We start from the raw sequence: 18717 nt of genomic DNA, 5'->3' as shown, positions 1-18717 counted from the left end.
GTAGAGAGCAGTGTTGGAACTGCATCTAAGTGAAATATCTAGCTTAATTAGTTAGGGGTAGTAACCGCTGGAATAAGCAAGCTACACCCATGCTTATTTGTTTACCCAGACGATGTTATTCAGTCCTTGTTGGTTGTTGTCTGCATATAGATCCACTTTTCTTCATTCCCCCTGCCGTTGAAGCAGAGAGCTATGCTGGATATGTGTGAAGTATCTGTCTTTCTCCCCTGCCATTGAAGCAGAGAGCTATGCTGGGTATGCGTGAAATATCGATCTTTCTCCCGTGCCGTTGAAGCAGAGAGCTATGCTGGATATGCATGAAGTATCGGTCTTTCTCCCCTGCGTTTGAATCAGAGAGCTATGCTGGATATGCGTGAAGTATCAGTCTTTCTCCCTTGCCGTTGAAGCAGAGAGCTATACTGGATATGCATGAAGTATCGGTCTTTCTCCCCTGCCGAGATTATTATGAAATATGGCCTTGACACCATTTGGGACCTTACAGTATGTACTTAAATTGTTAAGGACAACAATTTGATTTCTAAATTATATATTTTTCTCTCTCTTAAAGGAGAGAGTAAAGCTGAATATTAAATTGCATAGGAGAGAGATTTGGGAAGTGAACTGGATGAGACATTTGCTTTTGGTGGACTGTGAAAAGTTCCCTCTTTACCTTGATTGTGGAAAATAGATATAAGTTTCTCTTATGGTGCTATCTAACATCTGTGATGTTACATACAATCTTTCCTACCATTACTGATACGTGTTGTGCTGGAGTTGGGAAATTATTCTATATATGGTGGGATTGTGTACACATCCAGTCTTTTTGGGGGGAGGTTATACATCTGATTATGGAGGTGCTGGTTGTGACAGTATCTAAGGACCCTAATCTTTTTCTTCTCTCTCTCTCTATTCCCTACTGATTTACCTATTAAAAAAGTTAAGCTGTTGGGTCAAATTATATTTGATGCTAAATGCGAGATGCAGCTTTTTGGAGGAGAGTGTCTGCTCCCATATTGTTATCTCTAACTAAGCATGTGTGGAATGTTTATTAAATAGTGAAATTAACTGCCTTGCAGAAAGATCCTCTACTTTCATTTTTAAATGTGTGGAAACCATATATTAGCTGGTGTCACAATAATACCTGACTTGATTGTTTTTCTGAATAACAGTTTATATACTTATTGATTTATTTATCGAGTTTTAAATACCGTCATTCGGTTTTGCCATCATAACGGTTTACAAAAATACGAAGGATTACAAGGTTAAGGAGGATAACAAGGTTTTCAAAAAGGTTACTTCAAAGTGCTATTACATTATTAATAGGGACCTTCATTTTCGGTTTAAACCGATTTTCACCCATAAATTATTGGATTTTTACAAAGGTGACATCGGATTTAACCTAGTCTCACCCTAATATCATTTGCCATGTGCATCGGAAATGAGGGGGCAGGCACAGCAAAAAGTGAAGCCTTTAGCCTGGTGCTATCTCCCCTCCCTCAGTGTGGCCATTGCCGCCGCCGCTGCTGCTGCTACCCCTGCCTCGATCCTGGTTTCTCATCCAGTGCTCCTAAAATCGGAAGATCCTGGCCTTTCAGCGCTTTGGTCCCTCTTCCTGCTCCGTTGCTGCCAGCACCTGAATGACATCATCAGGCACAGACAAGCACAGATCAGGAAGAGACCCAAAGCCAATGCAATACAGTGTGCTCAGCCGAGCGCACTGTTTAACCCGCTGTCGGATGCGGGTTAAATAGGCGCTAATCCACCCCTAATGCAATAGGGGGATTAGCGCCTATTTATCGCACAATGAGGCTATTACTCATTCACTCCAAATGCAAAAAAATAAATGTGCGTCTCAGACGCACATTTATTGCTCAGCTATTAACGCCTGCCTGGAGCAGGCGTTAATAGCTGAGCGCACTGAAAAAAAGTACAGAAAAGCAGAAAAAATTGCTTTTCTGTACTATTTTTAAAGTTAAAAAGAAACCTCTGCCGGCCGCTTTGAAGACCGACGCCGATATGCTCGGTGTCGGTTTTCATAACTGGCTGGCTGCAGTAATGAAAACCGATGCCGTGTTTATTGGCATCGGTGTTCATAACCAGCAGACCACCGGTAACCGCGGGGTCGCGTTAGCAAGGAAGCGCTAAGGTCGCGCTAGCAACTCTAGCGCCTCCATGCTAGCGTGACCCCGTAATTTATTGCATGGTGCCCCCTCATGCGGGCGCCATGCGTGCGCTAAGAAAGCGGGTGCTGAAAAGTCAGCGCCCGCTTTCCACAAATGTTATTGCATCGGCCTCTATATTTATTAAAACAATTTACTTCATGCGTTCTTTTCCCTGTCCTCACTTCTGTCCACCACACTAAGTTCTAATATTCATCGGGAAAAATGAGTAATTATTTCCACTGATGTCCTCCCGTTTTTATTCTTGTGGAAATAAACCCTGATAAATTCCTGGGATAAATAAAAAAATAAAAATGGAAGTCCCTAGTTATTAAGAAGCATTTTGAAGTGGGGGGTGATATTTAAAAAATACGGAACCCCATAAAAGGTAGTTTATCCATTGTTGATGTTATGGAAAGCTGAGAGTATGGTTATTTTGTATTATTCTTAATGGTTCAATAAAAGTTACATTGAAAATAGAAAAAGAAGGTCATAGCAGTCAACCTCAAATTCAAAAAAGATGGAATAGGCGCAGCATCCCACACGTCCTGTTTGTTATTGGGCAGCTTCTTACACGTTATCTCTATCCATTGTGTTAATGCCACAACAAGTCACTTATCTGAACCAGATTCAATAAACTGTGCTGAAAGATGGGATGTCTTTTAGTGCAGTATCCTTTCCATGACAAAGTTTAGGCTATGCATTTTATTTTGTTTTAGGTACATGGTAATGAAATACAGTCTCAGGCCACAGATTGTGCACACAGTGTGTATTATACATGGTAGTAACAAAACCAATGTTTACTGACTCCTACCCATACATTTCCAAGAAATTCATCAAATTAAGATGAGGAGAATATTTACTCCAAGTTAGTGCTCTGTCTGAGGGGATTATTGTCATTGGTTGCTAACATTTTTCCACTAACATTTTGAAAGTGGAAAGTACTAATATTTTTAGAAGAGTTGGCCAGCGAAACCACATTGCTGGAAAGTAAATGTTACTGGATGTGTTCCAACCAATCAGCTTGTTGGAATAAAACTCAAATTTCTGTCCCATTTGTAGGCTGTCATTTTGACACTGTTTTAATAATGAAGCTGGCAGACTCGTAAATTTAAATAGTTCTCTGCACATTATTGTTAACTGCTTGAGAAATAGCATAGCTACAGATTATCAGCTCGTGTTTTAAATGTTGGGGAGAGCAAAGAAGACCCAGCCGGTCAAGTCTTGGGTCTCATAACTGGGCAGGTGCACTGGAGTCAGCCTGGGGGGGGGGGGGGGGGGGAGGGTATTAGAGGAGCCGGGAAGTTTGAAATTGTGCCGGGCACCTTTGCAAAGAGGGCAGCAGCAGAGGCTTTCAAAAAGGAGGAGGGGGTCAGAACATTCTCCGACAGGGAACAAAGAGGCTGAAACTCACCGGTCCCCACGTTCCACGCTGCTTCCCCGCCAACCTCCTTCCAAGGAGCTCCAGGGAGAAGAGGCGGCAGGATCTCCACCCCTGCCCTCCACCAGGCAGCGCTGCACTTTTGTGGAGCTCTTCCTGACCCAGCTCTCATTCAGATGAGGTCTTCGCGTTCCCCCCCCAGTTATGATTTCAGAGTGAAACTGAGTGAGAGTAAAACAGAGGACACGTGATCATGAGACATGTTGCTAGCCTTGGCATTCATCATGCTGCACTGGCTCACTTCGAAATTTCTATTTCCTTAATCCTGTGGTTCTCTCAAGAAGTAGAATTTAATCTGTACCCCAGGTGAAAAAATACTTTTAACAAACTGTATATTCTTCCTCCTGGTGAGTTCCTTTGACCCTAATGCTGGCTTGTGTTGTGAACAAATTCTGTTGTTGACAAGGTAAATGCTGCCTCAAGGGCTTGTCCATCTCCAAAAATAAATCTTGCCATGGTAATGCCTATTTTTTGCCAACAAAGGAAAACTACTCTTTCTTATATTTCTTCTGCGTCTACTAAATATCTGAGTGACTTTTTTTTAAGACGTCCTTAAAGAATGGAAATTAATATAGGAATTACCAGCTAAACTGCTGTGGAACCCGGCAGGAATGCCGTCAATAAAGAAGCGAGTGTTGTCGGTAAGAAGAAGTGCTTGGTTAATCAGAAGAGAAGGCAGCTTGTTGGAAAAGCTGTCATCCTTACATCTTCAATTGCTGGGTCATTTCATCCCCGGCAGGGGCTCCTTGCATGAAGTGTAATTTTTCCTTTCTCATTGTTCACTTAGTATGACAGCTTCAGCTCTAAAGTGATGGCTGCCGTGTAAACTGTTGCACTGACATTGGCACGGGAGAAAGGAAGAACCAAAATAGAAACTACAGCCACTTCGTTCCACTTTAGACCTGTGTCTTGCTGTCAGAGCTTTGCAGGCGTGAGAAGTGGTTATGACATTCGGCTTTCATGTGTGCTAGTTCCTAGTTAGCTCATTGCTAATTATGTAAGTGTGCAAAAGGGGTCTGGCGCAGAAAATGTATCGGAGGCATGGCTAAACGGGAATTCTGCAGAGAGGATCCCTGATGTCAGAATCCGCTGTTCTGCATTTGGGCACTGGGCAGCAGAACATAGAAGACAACAGCGCAGAGCCAAGAGCTGATATTCTAACATTACAAGCTTATTTCCGAGAACAGCAAATGTGGGGAAGGAAAACATCATGGAGATCAAATAACAGGTTTGGAAATTAGAATGAGATAGAAAAAGAGGTGGGGACTTATAAATCAAACCAATGTATGTCAGGGCCTGAACACGCTGTTCTGCTAAGGAGGTACATAAAACCATGTATTTGTTGAACTCTCTTTAGAAATCAGTACAGCAGTCTTTGTGAGGACCCATTGGTGTGCCATAGAATGGAGGTGGCTGGAGACTAATCCTAAGAGAGTTAAGTTGCATGAATCCGTTACCTACTGCCTGTTTCTCCTATGAAAAAAGTATCCGAAACAGACTGATCATCCTGCCATATTACGTTTTCTCAAAATAAGTGTTTCAGTTCTTTCTTTCCTAGTTATGGTGTCCTGGCACAGTATTAAACAATGCTGCAGCTCCGCACCAGCTTTACATCAGTGGGAAGACAGAAATGGGAGGGGTGGGGACAGGATTTAAAGGCATTTAGTAGTGTTAATTGTGATTAATGCATCCCTGCGCCCCGGAGCGATCCAGGAAAATGTTAGCTCTGCAGTGAATGGGCTGAATTGGGAGAGGGATATAAAATAGGAGTGGAGGTTTGAATAGTTGTATTTAAAGACGTACGGTACTGGAGTCCACTAGAGGCCGGTTCCGGTTGAACTGGAAGCCCAAAGGAGCAAGAGGAAAGTCCTGGGGGAAAAAAACCATAAGAATAATCCTCTGGTATTAGGAAAACTGTCAATCCATGATGAACAGAAACCTATGCAAGATTAACACAGAAGGATAAAAGGGTTTTCTGCCAGTTTCTCTGTACCCCGCATATACTCTGATGTATGGAGAACGATTTATTATGAAGGATTAATGGAAAGCCTTTTTCACATGCTAGATTGGGATGTCAAAAAAATGTACAGCAAACTAAATATCTCAAAAGGAACTGCTGTGGTCCCGGGCCGTGCCCCGGTCCCTCCACCTACCTCGGGGGCGGCCCGGGCCGTTTCTAGCCTTCCCTGGGCCGTTTCCAGCAGGCCCCAGGCCTGCAAGCCCTCCAGCGCGTCTCTCCAGCACGGCTGGCCCCGCCCCCTGATGCGCGCGGGGAGGAGTCCCATTTAAAGGGGCCAGCACGGGAAAAACCTCTCCTGGGCTGAAGATGACATCAGACGCCCTCAGGGTATAAGTAACCTGCAGCTAGCTCTCTCCTGTGCCTTGCAACAAGGTTCCTGGTCTTCGGCCTGCTGTTGCTGTGGTCTGGTTTGCTCTTCGTCCCGCTTCTGCTCTGCCCTCCTCGCTGGATTGATTCTTCTGGACACCGACCCCTGGACTGGCTTTGGACTGCTCTCTGGACACCGACCCCTGGACTGGCTTTGGACCGCTCTCTGGACACCGACCTCTGGACTGGCTGCGGACTGCTCTTGGACTCAGACTCCTGGACTGACTTTGGATTTCCTACGACCTGCTGGAGGCGCCAGTCGTCCGGATCCCACGACCTGCAGGAGGCGCCTGCATCCGGACCATCTACCACCTTCAAGGAGTCGCCTAAGTCCCAGCGGCCGTGTCCCTACGGGCTCCTCCTGGGGGGGACTTTGGCTTCCAGGGTGAATCTCCTAAAGTCCCAGCGGCCGGACTCCTAAGGGCTCCTCCCGGGGGAGTGCCGGTCTCCAGGGTGAAGATTCTTCTATCACCAGGGTCCAACGTCGGCCATTCTCCCAGTGGGTACAGAGTCCTTGGTCGCATAGGACTCCACCGTGGTCCAGTATCTCAGCTAGCTCCGGGTCTCCGAACCTCCTCCTGGTTGGGACACTTGCTGCGGACCCCACAGCACTCCATCCTCTGTCCCAACCGGCCCAAGGGTCCGCGAACATAACAGTAACAGAACAACCTATGCCTGAAAATGATAAATAAAAAACAAAAAAGCAAAGTTCATTCAGCAGTCACCTCAGCAGTAATGACAGATACCAAATTATTGATTCAGACTTACGTTGGGCAATTTTCCAAAGCTTGTGTGTATGACCGCGCATGGACTTCTAGCTGTCCTGAAACAGGGTGGGAAAGGTAAAGTCTATCCCTGTACATACAAAAATATTTATATAAGGTGAGTCCTTTTATTTTTTTATTTTAGAAATATATATCTTGCTGATCCACAAATCATAGGGGTAGATTTTCAAATAGCGCGAATTGGCCTACTTTTGCTGGCGCATCAGGCGCAAGCAAAAGTAAGCTGGATTTTAGTAGATACGCGCGTATCTGCTAAAAACCTGGATCGGCGCGCGCAAGGCTATTGATTTTGTATAGCCGGCGCGCGCCGAGCCGCGCAGCCTACCCCCGTTCCCTCCGAGGCCGCTCCGAAATTGGAGCGGCCTCGGAGGGAACTTCCTTTTGCCCTCCCCTCACCTTCCCCTCCCTTCCCCTACCTAACCCACCCACCCGGCCCTGTCTAAGCCCCCCCCTTACCTTTGTCGGGGGATTTACGCCTCCCTCTGGGAGGCGTAAATCCCCGCGCGCCAGCGGGCCTCTTGCGCGCCGGGACGCGACCTGGGGGCGGGTACGGAGGGCGCGGCCACGCCCCCGTACCGCCCCGGGCCGTAGCCACGCCCCCGTACCCGCCCCCAAAACGCTGCCGGCACGCCCCGAAAACGCCGCTGCGCTCGGTCCCGCCCCCGACACGCCCCCCTCCGAAAACCCCGGGACTTACGCAAGTCCCGGGGCTCTGCGCGCGCCGGTAGGCCTATGTAAAATAGGCTCATCGGCGCGCAGGGCCCTGCTCGCCTAAATCCGCCCGGATTTGGGCGGATTTAGGCGAGCAGGGCTCTGAAAATCCGCCCCTGAGTGAATTACAACTAGGGATGTGAATCGGGCTTTGGACGATTGAAAATATCGTCGATATTTTCAAAATCGTCAGAAATCGGGGGCTCCCCCGAAACGATAGGAAAACCCCACGATATTGATCGTGGGGGTTCTCTTATCGTTTTGGGGGAGGGCGGGAAAAACGGCACACAAAAATAACCCCTAAACCCACCCCGACCCTTTAAAACTAATCCCTTTGTTTCCCCCACCCCCCCCCCCCCCCCCCAAAACATTTTACAGGTACTTGGTGATCCAGTGGGGGTCCTGGGAGCGATCTCCCGCTCCCGGGCCATCGGCTGCCACTAATCAAAATGGCGCCGATGGCCCTTTGCCCTTACCATGTGACAGGGTATCCGTGCCATTGGCCGGCCCCTGTCACATGGTAGGAGCACTGGATGGCCCGCGCACTGTTAACCCGCCATTGGACGGAGCGCACTGTTAACCCGCCATTGGATGCGTGTTTTCCCATACCCCTTATTCAGTAAGGGGCCGAAAACGCGCATCCAACCCGCCGAACCTAATAGCGCCCTCAACATGCAAATGCATGTTGAGGGCCCTATTAGGTATTCCCACTTGATTCATAAAACAAAATGTGCAGCCTACCCAAAGGTAGGCTATACTGCTCATTTAATTTCAGTAAGGGAAAGAGTTATTTCTGTTGCAGGCCCATGCATATGGAACACGTTACCAACAGAGTTACGCCTTGAATCAGATTTTAGGAGCTTTAAAAAAGGTTTAAAAACATGCCTTTTCGAGTGAGCTTTTGCAGGCAATTGTTAGTCATTATTAATATGTTTTAAGTTTTATTTTATGGTTTTTTAGTTTTTAGAGTAGTTTAATAAGTTTTAATTATTGTGATTTTATATTGTTTAGTTTTTAAGATTATTTTATTTTGTATTTGAATATGTGATTGTCAAATAGACTTAAGCATATTGTACACCGTTGTGATGTGATTACGAATGACGGTTTAGAAAAGATTATAAATAAATAAATAAATAAATAATTTCTTTGGGCACCGGGAAAGTGCACAGAAAAGCAGTAAAAACTGCTTTTCTGTGCACCCTCTGACTTAATATCATGGCGATATTAAGTCGGAAGTCCCGAAGGGTAAAAAAAGTAAGAAAAAAAACATTTGAAGTCGACCCGTGGCTGTCGGGTCGAAAAGTGGACGCTCAATTTTGCCAGCGTCCGGTTTCTGAGTCCATGGCTGTCAGCAGGCTCGAGAACCAACGCCGGCAAAATTGAGTGTCGGCTGTCAAACCCGCTGACAGCCGCCGCTCCGGGCCAAAAGGAGGCGCTAGGAACGCGCTAGTGTCCCTAGCGCCTCCTTTTGCCTGTTTCTACCGTCGGGCCTCATTTAAATACTGAATCGCGCGCACAGGCGAGTGGCCTGTGTGCGCGCCGGGAGAGCGGGTGTTCGCCCACTCTCCCGCGGACTTTACTGAATCAGCCCAATAGTCTTTGGATGATCCAAATTTCTAAGAATTTTTGATTAATTTACCTTTTTGAAATGCCACATAAGAGGAAGGGAAAAGTGAGGATTTTCCCTTCAGAATCCTCACTTCCATTGGACCAACAGGTCATCACGGACTTTGTAGTATCCACTCCTGATCCAATGCGGGTAAGCCTCATTGGCGATTTGGGTAGAGGAGTATCCCTTTCGCCGGGGAGATGTCTCAGATCTGGAGGGAATTCTATCCCTCCAGATCTGAGACAAGAACCATGCCTACCGACTTTTAGAAAAAGGCTTAAGACTTGGCTATTTAAACAAGCCTTCCCAGATCCGAACTAAATGATAGCAATTTTATAAGAGATAGCAACTTTCACAAGAGACTTTGCAATATAATGTAAATAATGTAAATAATGTAATCCTAACTGCTCGGCTCTCTTATTCTAATTCTCTTCCCAGTTTTAAGACCCTTGTTGTAATGTAACTTTTGATCTCTTTGCACTTGTTTATGTTCCGTTTTTTGTTCTCACCCCTTGTTGCATGTAAACCGGCATGATGTGGTTTCTAATCACGAATGCCGGTATAGAAAAACGCTAAATAAATAAATAAATAAATAAATAAATTTCACTTACACCGCCTGACCCTAGAACACTACAGCTTTATCCTGGGTTCGACATTAAATCTTGGGAAATAGCTAATGTAGAGGCTAGTCTCCCAGTGGAAGGAAGTTTGGAATCAAGCCCAGTTGGGGAGACTGAAAAGAATAGCACACAGTTGACATCTATAGTGAATGCAGAAGTTGTCAGAGGATTACAGATACCACTTTCCCAGCAGGGAGGTCAACAACAGGTGGAGAATGTATTTCCTAGGATTACAACTACTTCAATCTCCCCTCAGATTGTGACAAGACCAGCAGTAGTGACTTTGGACTCCCTATGGGACTTGACTGCGGGGTTTATGCAGGCTCTTCGGGAACAATCTCAGCGTTTGGAAGCTGTCTCAACAAAATTAGAATTAGTGGCTGGTGATCATCAAAGAATACTTTCAGAACATTCTCTTACAATGCAATCTATGGGTTCTGATATAAAGAATGTACAGCTAGTAAATGCCTCGATAATACAAGAGCATTTAAATTCTGTAAGGAGAATTGAAGCTTTAGAAAATTACTCACGTCATTTAAATTTGAGGGTCACAAATTTTCCTAAAGTATTGGGTTCTCCTGTATCTGTTATGATTAGGAAATACTTTACAAAGAATTTAAAAATTCCCTTAGAAAAAATACCAGTGTTGAATAAAAATATATTTCTCCCATTTCAGAGGAAACAGAGTTCAATAATTGTTCCTAATAATCCATCACAATTGAGTAATTTGACTTCTTTCTTGGAAGCTTCCTCAGAAGAGGTTCTCCAGAGAGCAACTCTCTTGATCACCTTTCTTTCTTTCTTTCTTTTCAGAATCTAAATCTAGTAATGAGGCACTATTTTCAAAACGTCAATTCTTTCTTCTATGATGGCCCTGTTAGGATCTATCACAACTTTTCTAAAGCTACACAAGATCGCCGTAAGGCTTTCTTAAATATGAAAAAAGAAGTAGTGGATAGTGGAGCCTCATTTCTTTAACGTTACCCCTGTAGGTGTGTGATAAAAAAAAAAGGGAAGCAATACCTATATCTTTTTCAATCCAGAATAACTGAGTAGTTTTCTAAAGAGCCAGAAGACCCCGCAGACTTGATAGACATCTGTCCATTAGGGTATTAAATGGGAGTGGTATAAGTCACTGTATTTCTTTTTTCTATGTATGTAATGGTAATTCTCCTGATTTTTTTACCCCCTTGTTCAATAAGAGGTTGTATATTCATATGCAATCAACACCCTCCTCACTATAACCTCAACCTCACTCTCAACACTTGCAAAACAGAAATCATGATCATTTCACCCCAATACAACAACATCACCCGCTCCCAACCTAACACCCTCCCCTCCACAAACTCCACATCACAACACGTACGAGACCTAGGCATTATCATTGACAATCAGCTAAACCTAAAAAAATTTATCAATGCCACAATGAAAGATTGCTATTTCAAACTTCACACCCTAAAAAAACTAAGACCCCTCCTACACTTCAACGACTTCCGCACAGGACTCCAGTCCATGCTCTTCTCGAAAATTGACCCCTGCAATGCCCTCCTTCTAGGCCTTCCCAAAAACGCCATCTCCCCACTCCAAATGCTGCAAAATGCTGCTGCCTGTATTCTCACTAACACTCGCAAAACTGAACATATCACCCCCATCCTCAAAGAATTACACTGGTTCCCTATTGCATTTAGAATCCGCTATAAGATCCTATCCACCATACACAAAACACTACACACCCATAATATGCATTGGCTCAATGACTCCCTACTTTTCCGCCCCTCTAAAAGACCCACTAGATCACACTACATGGCAACCGTACACACACACACACACCCCTCCACCAAGCTTACACATCTTGCCACCACAAAAGAGCGTGACCTATCCATTGCAGGGCCTGCAATCTGGATCTCTATGCCAAGAGTTCTGTTCAAAAAAATTCAAACAAAAACTGAAAACCTGGCTATTCAAACAAGCTTTTACTTGATCTTCTCTCTCACATGCCCTCCCTGTAACAACTCCACTTCCCCCCTATCCTGCTACCTTTTCCCCTCTCGTTTCCACTTTCTGCCTTCCCCCAGCCTCTTCCCTCTCTCCCCACATATTTCACAATCTATTATAATTGCTCTGCAATCTCCCATTGTTTACCTCTTCTGATCTCCAAGTAAATACTCGATTAGCAACTTATATCTATATTCATACTTAAACTTTATTTGTTACCTTATACTTATTGTACATACATTACTTACATAGTTCAACTACCATTAGTTAAGCAACCTGCCCCATGTTATTTATTGATGTTAACAGTTCTTTGTAAAACATATTTGCTGCATTCCTGTTCCATGTAAACCGATGTGATGTTTCCAATGAATGTCAGTCTAAAAAAACTTTAAATAAATAAATAAATAAATAAATAAATAAACAAATGATTGAGATGGAAACTTGTTTCAATATGTTTTTCAGAGATTATTATGTCTTGATATCTATTTCCTGGCAAAGATCTCGAATAACTTACTATACAGAGATTTATTGCTTTGTATTTTATTTTGAAAAGTTAATAAATAGATAATAAAAAAAAAAAGAACAAGTAACCAACAATCAAACCACATATGCAGAAGAAATAACAAACACTGCATATGTAAAATAAACTGACTTAAAAAACAAAGCGGAAGCCAATCCAGTGAGCTGTGTAACAGTGACGACAATGGGAATCGGATAAAAGCAAGCCCTTTATTAAAACACCTGACTCTGGCCGAGTTTCGCTCCTTTGCACAGAGCTGCCTCAGGGGCATTTCATTCAAACAGGACTTGAAATGGTCAATGTAGAAGATATTGCATTGATTGTCAGCGTAGATGATTTCACACCAAAACAATGTAGTTAAACGCGTTCGGTGTATATCAGATTTAAAATAACGAGCAGTCCTCGACTAGTAGAAAGACTGCTCATTATTGCTCGACTAGTAGAAAGACTGCTCGTTATTTTAAATCTGATATACACCGAACGCGTTTAACTTCATTGCCGTTATCACATAAGCAATGCTATGTTGATAAGAGAAATTCCAATTGTTTTGGTGTGAAATCATTTACGCTGACAATCAATGCGATATCTTCTACATTGACCATTTCAAGTCCTGTTTGAATGAATTGCCCCTGAGGCAGCTCTGTGCAAAGGAGCGAAACTCAGCCAGAGTCGGGCGTTTTAATAAAGGGCTTGCTTTTATCCGATTCCCATTGTCGTCACAAATAAACTGACTTGACATATTTCTTGGCTGGCTTCTGGGAGCTGATGCTCTTAAGCACAGGTCAGAGTGGAGTGGGAGAAGGACGATGTTGGCAGAAGGTACAGGTGAATCATAAAAAGCATTCTGTGAAAAGACTTTTGCAGTAGCTGCCTGAGCAGCTGCAGAAGGATCCATGTTTCACCGCCTTAAGAAACCGCAAAGGATCTTTCAGGCTTTAACCCCGAAGGCTGTCAAGATCCAGATTCCACAGTATTTTGCCTTTCTGGCACAGTGGTTCGATAATATAAAGAGGTCCAGCTATGAATTTCTTACCCGCTGCATCAGGTCTGCTATTGGCTTGAGTACTGTTTTATGTCATAATGTATGTTCTGCTGTCAGCGGCATATAAATATTACAAATAAATACTCTAGGACCTGTATTCCCTGCCAGCCCCCAGCCAAAGGGAAACTCCACAGGGAGTGATACCTACAGACCTGCAACCTCTGCAGGGACACTGAAAATTGCCTCCACAGTCAGGGAGATTTTCAAAACTCACTTCTTTCCAGAAGCATTTGCTGCATGATGTTGCTGTAATATATATTTTTGCTGATACATGAGCTCTCTTTATGGATTATGTTAATCCAAATAATTTTAATTTATTGAATAGCCAGCCGCAGTGCGTGTGTTTTGTATTGTTTGCTTAGCTGCTGTTTAGTATTTTTTTGTGAATGTTTTATCTAAAACTCGTATCGATTGAACTTGTTGAAGCGAGCAATAAGTCAATAAATCAAATCAATCAAAGCCATTTCTATCAGAAAAACAATGCTTTCCCCACAGGAATGACTTTTTACAAAACTGACCGCCTGCTATGTGGATAAACTTACCTATGTATGGCCTGTATGTACCTAGTTGTACCCAGTGAGTGGAGGCATCACCAAAGGCAGGATTAGTAAAAGGGTTTGCACTTGGACGCACAGTTTTACATTTTCAAAAGCATGCACGCAGTTTTTCCTGAAAAAACTCTGCGCACAAATCAGCAAGTGTAAAAGTGTGCAGATAGATTTGTGTGATAATTATCAAAGGAAAAAATACACAAATAATTTCCTTTTGGTGTAAAGTCCATACCTAACAATCTTTAAATGTATGCTTGCTCCTTCAAAATCACCCCCAAAGTGGAGAATGAAGAAATGTATTAATAACAGAAAACAGTGTTAATTTTAAGCTCGTGATTTCTCTTCTTTTACAGGGAAGTGGATCAAGATTCGGATGGTCATGTCAGCTACAAAGACTTTGAATTGGCCATGAGCTATGGAAATAGTGAGGCATAGCCATGCGCCGAATATATCCCACAAACCTCATGATGCTCAGTAATGCCCAAGAATCTGTAAGAATTTCAGAACACGCTGATACTTCGGAACTGGTTGTCAAGCTTAAACAAATCTACAGATCTCTCTTTTCCAATTATGTTTGATAGAATTCCTTGAATGTACTTATACTGCTTTGCGTGAGCTGATATGATCTTTCCATATCAAGGATCAATCTTGAATTGCATCTTCATTTTCAATGTGAAAATTCTCTGGCGATTGCTTGGAGTCGCTTCATTTTTCTAATGACCATCTTTAACAGTTGTATACCCATAAAATAAAATATTACTTAGGCTTACAGGCTAACTGCAGGTTGTACTTTGTAATGTCAAGCAGGAGAAAGAGGGAAGAGATGAACCTGGACACATGCTATCCACCGCACATTGGATGACCTCTTGTTTTTGGTTCAAAACTTTTCTGGAACAATTGGGCATCTTTATTACTGTGTAAACATTACCTTTCCTGTAGGTTTTGAAATGGGAAAATATCAAGTGGTTAAAAGTAAAAACCAGGAATCAAGAACTCCTGATTTTTAAGAACCTCCTCTGACACTTTTTCCTTGGATAATTCATATTATCTCCTCTTGTTTCCATATTCCCAGCTGTATTTTGGCAATAGTCATACCAACAAAGTACTTTTTTCTGTTCCTCCCTCCTCTACTGAAATGGCTGTGTCATCAAGAAACTTTATCTCAGAAATTTTAGGAGATTGTTTTGAAATGCAGTAAATTTATACCAGTGCCAGGATGGGGCTGGGGAAAATCGAGTGCCTGCCATCATGGTCACTGTTCTCATCACCTATCGTAGCTGTTCTGTAGGGTTAGCTGTACTATATGTGCAGCAGCATTCTGCTGCAGTCTTGCAGGAACTTTGAACTGCATGCTAATCATACTCCCTTGTTGTTCTTCTGATGATTTCCATAAAGCATAAGGTTGTGGACACCATATCACTCCAAGTGACTGAGAATCGTGCAAAGCCAGGACTTTGCACCCATGATGAAAGGCGTGAACATTGGGGGTTTGGTGGGTGAGAATGTGCAGTGGGGCTGGAGGGAGTGAGGGATGAGTAGGAGCTGGGGAGGGGTCTGAGAGTGAAGCAAACTTGTGCTAGAGTTCGCTGCCAAAGGAGGGAGGAAATGCAGCTTGTGCCGGAGCCTGGAGTTGTCACTGATAGGAAGGTGCAAAAGGGGGAGGGAGGGAGTACTGGTTCATGCTGCTGTGCAGGGGGGAGATTGAAGAAGATACTGCTGGGTAGGGGAATATGGAGAGAGAGAGGAGATGCTGCTGGGCAGGGGAATGCTTAGCAAGAAGTGGAGGTGAGAGAGTGGATTGAAGTGTTGGAGAGAGAGATGTTCCAGAGGCCCAATGCATTATTATATTGCATATTATTTCAGAACTATTTACACACACATTCCATTTCCACTCAAACCTATTTTTTTATATATTACATATTATTAAAACAGAAAAGACACATTTTATAAAAAAGAAAATCCTGTAAGTTTAAGGGTGCAGGGTCCTGTCTGCTACAGGACATTTCCAGTTCCCCTCCCACTTCACTTCACGATCCTAAGTTCAGGAAAAGACAATGTGTTCTCCTCAGAATTAGACTTTTATTTATCAGATTTGGCAGGATTTAGCATTTAGAAGATAACAATTCCTGTCTCTAACATCCTGACCACTAAGCACCAGTTTACGCTAAAGAAAATTTCAAACATGTCATAAACCTTAGCCTGCCTAATATATTAATAGTTATGGCTAACTCACTTACCCCTGTTCCCAACTTCAGGTGATTTCCCTCTGTTTACCTCTGAAGCAAGCTCTGGCTGGAGGTCTGAAGAACTGTCTGGGAATGAGGCTTGCTTCCAGGTCTGGTACTGGCAGATCTGCTGGGCTGCTCTCAGCTTCTCACTGCCTCAGACTCCGCGCCACTATCCAGCCCTAGGCAGAGTGCCTCCTCTCTCTGGTCTCCTGGCCACACCTAGTCTTCTCCCTCCTCAATAGCAGGGATTTCTAGGCTGCTTTGCGTCCACCCTCCTCCTCCTTATTTACCCCCGTCTTATACTTTCCAGCTGATAAATATGCATAAGCTCATGCATAATCATGTAGTGGGTGGAGGGTTTTTGCTGCACTGCAAGTCTTTTCCCCCCTCCCCTTTTCTTTGGGGGGCCTGCCACGTCTGGTTTTATTTACATAGGAGCTTACAAACAGGCAGATCTTGATAAGTATCCTTCAGTTCTGGTTTAGAGTTTCTGTCTGAGCAAAGTTTATTTTCTTTAGCTGTAACAGTGTTTTGGCCTGTTAGTATTCTGGTCAGCATTCTTCTTGGTTATTATGATTCATATTGGGTGCTTTCAGTGGTTAAACATGGGATATCTCCCTACAATCCTAAAACTTAATATGGTAAGTTACAGGGAGGAGAGGCATCATTCTGAATATCTGCTCTGGGTGCCCAGAAATCCATATAGTCACATTACAGAAACAACCAAAATACCATGGTGCATAAAACAAATGAAATGAGACAATCAGTTTAGTAAGATTCAATGAAAGCTCCTTCTCTTTCTTTTCTACATATCTGTGTTTTATGCACACAGGCCATTAAAAATCGGGCCTTAAGTCTATTTGGTTAGTATGAGGTCAGGAGTAACTTTAGAAAAGGATGGTGAATGCTTGGAACTGCCTCCTAAGGGAAATGGCAGAGGCAAAAATGGTATCCAAATTCAAGAAGGCCTAGGATAAGCAAAGAGGATGCTGATCTGCAGGGGGTGAAGGGAAAACAGGAAGGAAAGCGAGCAGGCTAGATATGCTATCACTTTCTATCTTTTAGTTAATGTTCAGAATCATCAAGGGCCTGCAAACAATTCTATATTATAAATCCTTGGTGCTCCCACATCTTGAATACTGTGTGATTCTTTCTGATCTTCTCATCTAAAACATTTCATAGCACATTTAGAAAAGGTAGAGAGACAGGCTGGGATATAGGGCAGAGCTTGAAAAAGAGACTAAAGGGAAATATGATAGATATGAAGCCATGAAGAGTGTGGAGAAAGTAAGTAGGGAATTATTATTCACTGCTTTTCATAATTAGAGAAGCAGTGAATAATAACCACCTCAGACTTAACAGAAAGAAACGAGAAATCTCTTTCTTCTTCCTTTTTTCTTGCTTCCTGCCATTCTTGGAGACAGGGTGTTAGGCTTGCTTTGACCTAGCTTGGTTTTTTTCTTATATATAGGATGGGGGCAAGCCTAAACTTGGGTACCTAGAAATTTACCACTCTGGAAACCAAAATCATTTTTCTGAAAGCAGAATAGCTGATTGCAGCGAAGAGATGTGGGCAAGAGCCATGACTTGATTAGAATTTGTGGTGGGCTGAATTCCTGTTGATGAGAAGGTGAAGTGCCTCAAATGCCCCAAAAATGGATGAGGCTTGCACTTGTGAGTATGTGGAAGGTCAAGAAGGAATTAGGGAATGATTATTTCTAATGTAAGTATAATAAACAATTATGCAATTAGAGAAAAATACAGTAGACCTCAAGGAACTGGACAATAAAAAATCTAAAATACTGAGACGCACTAGTGCTTTTCTCTTTTTGTTTGTCTTTGTCTTTTTTGTTTTACATGTGTAAATCAGGATGGCTCACTGATATATAGGGATCTATTCATATTGTTCCCCCCCCCCCTGAAATGTGGCCCTCCACTAGGCAAATAGTTGGTTTTCCAGACTAAATACTGACTTAAAAGGAAATAATTAGCTCCTATTTGTGCAGGTTGGAAACATTCCATAATTTATTTGGAAGTGTCCAATAAAAAGATATTCAACGTGCACAGGAGGCAGAGTCCACATATACTCACCATTATTGGGTTCCACTTTGCCTCCAGTCTCACACCTGAAGTGTGATTCACCCACTCTTAATATGTGGCTTTATTCACCTACCCAAGGCCACTTTCAAGAACAGATTTACTCTTCCTCAGAGCAGGAGTAAGTCTAGGTAGTCTTCCTTTTGCCTGCATACCTCCCAATTTTACCTCTAGGAAGAAAAATGTATTTTTTACTTTCTTTACCTCCAATGGAAAATCATGGGAGCCGTCCCATGCCATCTTGTTTAACTTATTCAATTCCATTGGAATGGAATTAGGAAAAAGTCTCAGGAGAGAGTTACAAAAAAAAGTCCAGTTTCAGAGCCCTTTCTCACCGCTTTGGAAGAGACAGCACTGCGATCACCGCAGCACGTTATGCAGCTTGTCTGTTTATAAGCAACTCTGAGAGGCCCTCTCTACTGAGGATAGCTTCCTAACTCTCAGTAACCACACATTTCCTCCGGGCCCTCCCCCAGCATTCATACATCATCCTCACACACCTATACCATCTAGACCTCGCGGATCTAAGTTACTTACCTGAATTCCTGGGCCAGGTCTTCCACTCCCTGGGTT

The 18717-nt window shown here is 43.3% G+C and overlaps 1 protein-coding gene across 1 annotated transcript in view; it reads left to right on the top strand.

The window, feature by feature from the left end:
- EFCAB11 (EF-hand calcium binding domain 11) overlaps positions 1–15321 on the top strand; it is a 175668-nt gene extending 160347 nt beyond the window's left edge. The window contains exon 6 of the mRNA XM_029597775.1: positions 14173–15321. Within this exon, the coding sequence (XP_029453635.1) occupies positions 14173–14254 (82 nt within the window). The 3' untranslated portion in view covers positions 14255–15321. The remainder of the gene's footprint in view (positions 1–14172) is intronic.
- The last annotated feature ends 3396 nt before the right edge of the window (positions 15322–18717 follow it).

Source organism: Rhinatrema bivittatum, chromosome 4, assembly GCF_901001135.1.
Source record: "Rhinatrema bivittatum chromosome 4, aRhiBiv1.1, whole genome shotgun sequence".
NCBI classification, from domain to species: Eukaryota; Metazoa; Chordata; class Amphibia; order Gymnophiona; family Rhinatrematidae; genus Rhinatrema; species Rhinatrema bivittatum.
Note: the sequence above shows the minus strand (reverse complement) of the source record. Positions and strands in the feature narration are given on the sequence as shown.